Here is a 7,451-nt window from a genome sequence, read left to right on the forward strand (position 1 = left end):
GGCGCAGACGGTGGCTCCCCCACCGCGGTACTCACCCCTCCCCCATGAGCCCCTCGTGCTCCTCGGCCAGGCTCTCCCTGCGGAAGGGCAGGACCACCAGGCGCGTGCCGTAGATGAGCATGGCCGCGCAGCGCCCGTCGGGGTCCACGCGTACCCTCGGCGTGTGCACATTCTGCACGAACCCATCCTGGGGGGCAGAGGGCATCATGAGGCAGGCCTCGGCATAGGAGGCCCAAGGGGGGCGCGGAGGCAGGGAGGGCTGGAGGCAGGAGGGGCTGGGGGGAGGCAGGGAGGGCTGGGGGCTGGGGGGCAGGGGCTCTGGGGTGGGGGGAAAGGGCTGTGGGTCAGGGAGGGCTGGGGATGCGGCCCTGTGGGCAGGGGGCACGGGGGGCAGGGAGGACTGGGGACGCGGCCTGGCCCTACCCGCAGCTCAGGCTCCTCAAAGTAGTGCAGAGACAGGGTCTTCAGGTCATGGGTGCCTGGGTCATACTCCACCACTGACAGCTGAAAAGCAGGTCAGAGCTCACCTCAACCCCAACCCAGCAGGCCCCCCACCCAATCGCCCACCACCAGGCCCCCGCCTACCTTGGCGTCCTTAAAGCTCAGGAGCAAGGCGTCCCGCTTGGCACCCGCCAGCTGCACGCTGGCCATGGACATGACATTGCCGAAGAAGGAGAAGGAAGCCACCAGCTCCAGCTTTTCCCGGTGTTCTCGGTGGGCCTTTCCCTCTGGGGGATAGGCTGGTGGGTACAGGTCTGGGCCCGGCCCCAGCCCCCACTGTCCCAGGCCCGTGGCCGGGGCAGCCACCCTCGTGCTCACCTGTGCTCCTGTCATTCTTGACGGGTGCCTGGGAGGGGAAGAGGAGGTGGGCAGTGAAGCCGCGCCTGGCGGCCCCAGCCCTGCCCGAGCCCTCGCTGTGCTGGGGACCACGCTCCCGGGCACTTGCAGAGACAGCCGTGCGCACCTCAACGCAACGTGCACGGACTCACGCTCGCAGCCGGTCCCCGACTTGGCCACAAGGCTTCTCAGGAAGCCCCGGGCTCCGGGGCTGGCAGTGCTCAGGGTCAGAAGCCGGACACCGAGGTGCCCAGTTGCCGGCGCGACCCCCAGGTCACCCTCTGGGCCCAGGCACAGCACGGGCCCCACCTGACGGGCCGGGCTCCTGGCCTGAGCTGCTCACTGGTCCCAAGCAACTGCCCCCCGCTCCCGGATGTGCAGGGTGCCCAAGGCACTCGGGGCGCATCCCCCCCCCACCCGAGGGCAGGAGGGTGTTGGTGCCGCGGCCCCAGCCCATGGGGAGCAGCCCCACGTCCTCCGCCGGGAGGGGAGCAGCAGCCGCGCTTGCGCCTGTTTCCTCCGCAGAACATCGGCCCCAAGCTTCATTAGGTTTCACGGTAACAGGCTGCTTGGCTCGGGCTGTTCTTTACTCACAGTTACTTAAAACACACTTGGAAGTCATCGCTTGGAAACAAAGTAAAAGGTTTTTTTAAAGACTTATTTTTAAGAGAGAGCGAGGGCGCGCGCTCACGTGGGGGGCAGAGGAAGACCGAACCTGAAGCCGACTCCCGGGCCCACCGGGGCTCGAACGCACGCCTGAGGTCACGGCCTGCGCCAAAATCAACAGGCAGGCGCGCCCCCCACTGAGCCTCCCAGGCGCCCCAGAAAAGTTCTAATAATGAGAAAAAAGCCCATTTTTAATACTATGCTTGTGCCCTGGGGAAAACATCCCTAGAAGGGCTGCTCGAGAAGGGCCGCGTAACTAACTTGCTACAGGAGAGGCACCTTCGGCCTCCAGGACCCCAGTCACAGCCACAAGAAAACCCCCAGAGCCACTGGAGGGTCCCAGGAAATTCAACCTAATGTTTCAGAAACGACAAACTTAACACCAAATGAAACCAAAACATGCACTGGTCCCCGGCTGATGGCACCTCAGGGGGTGTAGACCCCCCAACAGCAAGCATGTGCAGACAGGAGGGACAGGGGGTCGCGGCAAGCTCCTGACCTGTCCGCAGGGGAGCCACAGCGTGTTGTTCCAGGCGCACACGCAGGAAGGACCCCCGTGTTCACGGTTAAGGAGAAAAACCCTATGCTGTTTCAGCGAATATAATAAAGTGTGTGACGGGGCTGCCCGGCGGCTCAGCAGTGGTGCGTCTGCCTGCGGCTCGGGGCGTGACTCCGGGGTCCTGGGGTCAAGCCCTGAGGCGGGCTCCCTGCTCCACCAGGCGTCCGCTGCTTCTCCCTCTGCCGCTGCTTCTCCCTCTGCCGCACCCCTGCTCGCGGGGGGGTCCTGCGCACGCTCTGTCTTGCTAATACATCAAATTTCCCTTTTTAAAAGGGAAGAAGGTTGAGGCCATTATATTGATGTTGGACAAACTAGATCTTTTTTTAAAAGATTTTATTCGGGATCCCTGGGTGGCACAGCGGTTTGGCGCCTGCCTTTGGCCCAGGGCGCGATCCTGGAGACCCGGGATCGAATCCCACGTCGGGCTCCCGGTGCATGGAGCCTGCTTCTCCCTCTGCCTGTGTCTCTGCCTCTCTCTCTCTCTCTCTGTGACTATCATAAATAAATTTAAAAAAAAATTAAAAAAATAAATAAAAGATTTTATTCATTTATTCATGAGAGACACAGACCCAGGCAGACGGAGAAGCAGGCTCCCTGTAGGGGGCGCCCGATGCAGGACTCGATCCCAGGACCCCGGGGTCACGCCCGGAGCCCAAGGCAGACACGAATCTAATGAAAAACCAATTGCAACTTTGAAAGACGTGAATTTATAGATTAACCTCAGGAACATCTCTACAAGACCGACATCTTGCACCCGTAACCGTAATGAATTTTCTATTTCCTTGGGTTTCCAGGAATTTCACTGAAGTGCTGTGTACTCCCCCAGAGGTCACGGGGCCTTTCGTGCTGCCCACGGCGCCCCTACAGCTGCCCCAGGCCACGGCTTCCCTGCTGAGCTGCCCTGACTCCCCCCTCACCCAGAGGGCGGGGTACCAGCCGCCCCGGCCCCACGCCCCCTGCCTCGAGCTCCGGGGCTTCCCCATTCCTGTCCCCCCCATTCCTGTCCCCAGGGACGGCTGTTCGCTCCTGCAGCCTCTCCCAAGGCACAGGCTAGGAATGGAGTGGTGCCGGACCCCGGGCCTGGGGGTGACGGGCACCTGCCCCCCAGGGTCCAGAGCTGAAGTAAGACGCCCCTGGAGGCCAGCCTGCTGCCGGGAAGACCAAGCTAGCCATGCGGGCAGAGGCGGGGAGACGGGGCACCTCCACGGGGCACCTCCAGCCTGCCTCAGCCCCCAAGCAGAGCCCGGGCGCCCCCGAGCCACCTGTTCCGCGGCAGGATCTACACTGAGCCCCAGCCCGGGGCCTCGCCACTGCCTCGGCGGCTGCATCCGCCTCAGACTGCAGATCGGCCGACGCTCCTACAAGGGACTAACGACGAGCACCCGCCATCAGCGCCGCAGCCCCGGGCGACCCTGAAGATGCAACCACTCGGTTCAGCCCCGGCCCACCGGCCACGACCATCTCTTCGGTTCCCTTTGCGCGAGCCTTTACCCTTCAGGACACATCCCCGCCCCCCAGTCACGAGTCACCAGGGCCCCCGGAGGCTCGGCAGCAGGGACCCCGCATCAGGCCTGCGTCTGCAGCTTCCCTGGGCTCAGCCTTTCTCCCGCCTTCCCGGCCACGCCTCCTCCGACTCTTCCTTGGCCTCTTCTCTTCCCAACCCCTCAACCCTGGGGTACCCCACACCCCAGGTGGCCCTCTTCTGGGCGATCCCAACCAGCTTCGGATTTTAAAGAGCCCAACTTCAGCCCCTGCCCAGACCGCGCTCGCGACAGGACTGCCGTCCCCGCCCTCCCTCAGCCTCACCGGGGCCGCGCCACCGCCACCAGCGCCCCCGCACGTCTGCAGAGCTGGAGTCCGGGGCGGCCCCAAGAGGCCCCGCTCCCAGGATTCGTGCCCCGCGCAGCCTCTCCCACTGTGCCAGGGCGTCACGTTTACTTCGGGTTACGAAGACACAGTGGCCGCTTGGTGACTTTCTGTCGCCAGCCTTCATTCTGCAGGAGGCCGCCCCGTGGCGACCCACACGACGCAGTGAGGCCTCCTCCCAACAGCGGGGTCAGTGAGCAGCAGAAATCCAACCCCGACAGAGCCTTCAGAGGGTGGCAGCACTGGCCAACATCTAGAATGTGCAGGAGCCACGCGGCTGGGCCATTCCTGGCTTCCTGACCCTCGGAAACCAGAGACACTTCTGCGGTTTTAACGTTCTAAGTTTTCGGATACCTCGTTGGGCAGCAGCAAGAACTAACAGGATGTCCATAAAGGAGCCCCCACCCCCCTCTCCCCATTCCACCTTCTTCAGGTCAGGTAACAGCAACTCCACCCCTCCTGGTCCCCAGACCAAAACTGGGCCCTGGCAAAACATGGGCTCCTCATGCCTTTGCGTCCTGCATCCTGTGCATCCCGAGCCTGACCGCTTTCCAACACCCCCACTGCCCGGTGCTCCCGCTCCTGACGGTCTCCCTGCAGCCCCATCCCCCACCGACTCTCCAGCACAGCACCCAGAGATCCTGTAACGCCCGGGTCAGACCACTCCTTAACTGCCCGTCCAAGCTAGCTCTCAATCCCTACGATGACCTGAAAGGTCAACATGCTGACCTTTCCCATCCTCGCTCCATTTCTTTCTTTCTTTTTTTTTTTTTTTTTAAGTAATCTGTATGGCCAATGTGGCGCTTGAACCCACAGCCTGAGATCAAGATCCACCAGCAGTCCCTTCCTCAGGGCCTCTTGCAGATTCTTTTTTTTGAGAGAGAGAAGGAAGAGAGGGTGGGGGGGGCGGAGGGAGAGGGAGCGAGCCCCAGGCCGACTCCCACCCAGCACGGAGCCCGAGGCTGCACGGGGCTCCACCTCACTACCCTGAGGTCGTCACCTGAGCTGGGATCCTGAGCAACAGCCCCTACTGCCTCGCCTACAACCCCTACAACAGCCCCTACAACCCCTCGCCTGAGGCCTCCTCCTTGCCTGCTCCAAATTCAGCTTCGCAAGGAGGCAGAATTTAACCCCACACCTGCCCCCCATCCTGCTCTGCTGGTCTGCACAGCACTTTCAACTCTGGCCCGCGACATGATGGGCCCTGTCGGGTCTGTCGCCGCTGGAAGGGCGGCAGGTGTCTGTGCCTGTGGTGCCCCCCAGGCCTCCGCGCAAAACCAGCGCGTGATACGCATCTGTAGGAGAAACGAGTGAGCGGATGCCCGTGGGCTCTGAACCCGTTTGTAGAAAACACGACGGTGCAAGTGCTTGCGGTCTGTCCCTTAAAGGCCACTCGTGTGGGAGGGAGGACTTCACAGGGGGCGGGCCTGGAAGCCTACGGGCGGGGACCAGGCGCCCATCACTCCAGCAATCTCCGCCTGGGTGGGCTCGCTCTGCCAGCCCCATGGTCTCCACCTCTTCGCACTGCGCCCGCGGGAGCCCCGGAGCTGTGCGTTTTTAGCCCCAAGATCTCTCTAGTTTTGACTGAAACCTTGACGGCAGCCACATACTGACGTCAAAGCGGCTGTTACCCCAAAAGCTTAACCTCAGGGCACCTTTAATGGCACGTGTTCAGTCTCACAGTCGGGCTTTAGGATCCGAGCTCAGGTGCCGGATCCCGGGGCGGCCGCGCGGCTGCGGCACAAACAAAGCCACGTGTTGCGAGCGGCCGCCGCCAGGCCCGACCCCCACCCCGGGCCGCGCCCCCCCCCCGGCCCGCGACCCCAGAGCCTCCCCGGAGCTCCCGAGGCGGGCTGGCCGCGCGGCCCCCACGGTGCCCCCTCCCCGGGCCCGGCCGCCGTCTCCGCCTCGGGCCCGCCGTCCGGCTCACGGCCGCACCTCTAGCCCCGGGCGGCGGGCGCAGGGGCGGGGGTCGGGGGCCGGCCCGGGCGCCGCACTCACCTCGGCGTCGCGGTTCAGGCGGTACACGTAGAGCTGCGAGGTGCCGGCCACCACGAGGTTGCGCTCGCTGTTGTTGAAGAAGTTGCAGTACATGGAGAACTCGAGGCCGGTGGGCGGGTGCGCCTGCTTGTACACGGCGTACATGGCGCCGGGCCTGCGGGGCGCGCCCACGGTGAGCGGGGCCGCCGCGCAGGCCCCCCCAGCTCCCCCGGCCCCCCGCCCACCTGCCCACCTGCCGTTGGCGCGGCTCGCGGGACCCGGTCGGCGGCGCACTGGCCGGCGGCCCCGGAAGCTGGGCGCCGGGGTTCCGGGCAGCCGCGCCTGCGCAGTGTCGCCGCGCGGAGGGGCGTCGCGCCCCCTGGTGGCGGGGAGGGGCGGCGGCGGCGGGGGCGGGGCTCCCCTCCGGCGGGCCGGTGACTCGGAATCCGAGCGACATCGGCGACGGTGGCTCCGCAGCCACGTGTACGCGGTGTCCGTCCGCCCACCTGCTCGTCAGCCGCGGGCTCCCGGGGACCGTCGGGCGGCGGGCGCGGGCGGCGTGGGGTCCCGGGGCGCGCCGGCCCCTCGGGAAGAGCGAGGAGCGGCAGCAGCACGAGGATCGCCGGCGGAGGCCGCAGGGACACTGGGCCTGGGAGGACACCCACGCGCGGCGGTGCACACAGTCGCGGCGCACGCGTCCCGGGGCCCCCGCGTGCCTGGGAACAGCGGTGCCCGCCGGGCCCTGGCCAGCAGCCGGCACGTCCAACGCCCCACGGATGACCCGGCGTCGCGGGACAGGCGGCCGGGGCGGGGGCGCGGGCGCTCTGCGGGAGCACCGCCCCGGGCAGCAGGGCGACCTGGTCAGGAGGCCCAGGGCGGGGGACGGGGCCGGGGCCAGGAGGCGGCAAGGTCCGCAGGGTGACAGACAGGAGCCCGCCTGGGGGTCCACGTTCTCAGTGGGAGATGAAGGTGGGAGCTGGCTCGTCGGGGAGGGACGGGGACCATCTGGAGGACGCCCCCGGCCGGGGAGGGACGCCCCGGGCTGAGGAGCAGGCGGCAGGCTGGGGGCTGCAGCAGGAGGAGCCCTGGCAACTCTCAGCCCCTCCTGCAGTGCCACCCGCCCCCTCCAAAAGCCAGCGCTGGCCCCATACTGGAAGCAGGGGACCCTGCAGTCCAGGCCACGCTCCTGATGCTCCCCTGGGCAGCACTGTGCTGGGAGCTGGTGGCTTTCCAACCTCCCTGGTGCCAGGAGGGCTGCGCTAATTCCCACAGCACCCTCCTGGGGGTTTGTGCAGCTTCTTGGAGAACCAAGGGTCTTGGATACGCGGGAGCATCTGCGTACCTGTTGGGCCAGGGCGCTCTTACATTCGGCCCCTCCTGCCCAGTTTGCCCCGGGTGGGTGGCGAGCAGCACCCACCTCTCTCCAGCACAAGTGGACGCGTAGAGCGTAACAGGACACTGACTTCCATCCACTCTCCCGCTTTTGTGTCTGTGTGTTGGGTAAATGACAGGCTGAATCTGATATCCCCTGGACCCCTTTCTC

At 65.7% G+C, this 7,451-nt stretch overlaps 1 protein-coding gene across 2 annotated transcripts in view; it reads right to left on the minus strand.

Moving 5' to 3' along the window:
• CPSF1 (cleavage and polyadenylation specific factor 1) overlaps positions 1-6,261 on the minus strand; it is a 13,193-nt gene extending 6,932 nt beyond the window's left edge. For both annotated transcript variants that reach the window (XM_025450609.3, XM_025450608.3), the window contains exons 1-6: positions 6,162-6,261; positions 5,930-6,083; positions 820-847; positions 586-728; positions 424-504; positions 36-187 (exon numbers count right to left, since the gene is read on the minus strand). In XM_025450609.3, the coding sequence (XP_025306394.1) occupies positions 36-187; positions 424-504; positions 586-728; positions 820-847; positions 5,930-6,073 (548 nt within the window). In that variant the 5' untranslated portion in view covers positions 6,074-6,083; positions 6,162-6,261. The remainder of the gene's footprint in view (positions 1-35; positions 188-423; positions 505-585; positions 729-819; positions 848-5,929; positions 6,084-6,161) is intronic.
• Between the last annotated feature and the right edge of the window lie 1,190 nt (positions 6,262-7,451).

This window comes from Canis lupus, chromosome 13 (genome assembly GCF_003254725.2).
Source record: "Canis lupus dingo isolate Sandy chromosome 13, ASM325472v2, whole genome shotgun sequence".
NCBI classification, from domain to species: Eukaryota; Metazoa; Chordata; class Mammalia; order Carnivora; family Canidae; genus Canis; species Canis lupus.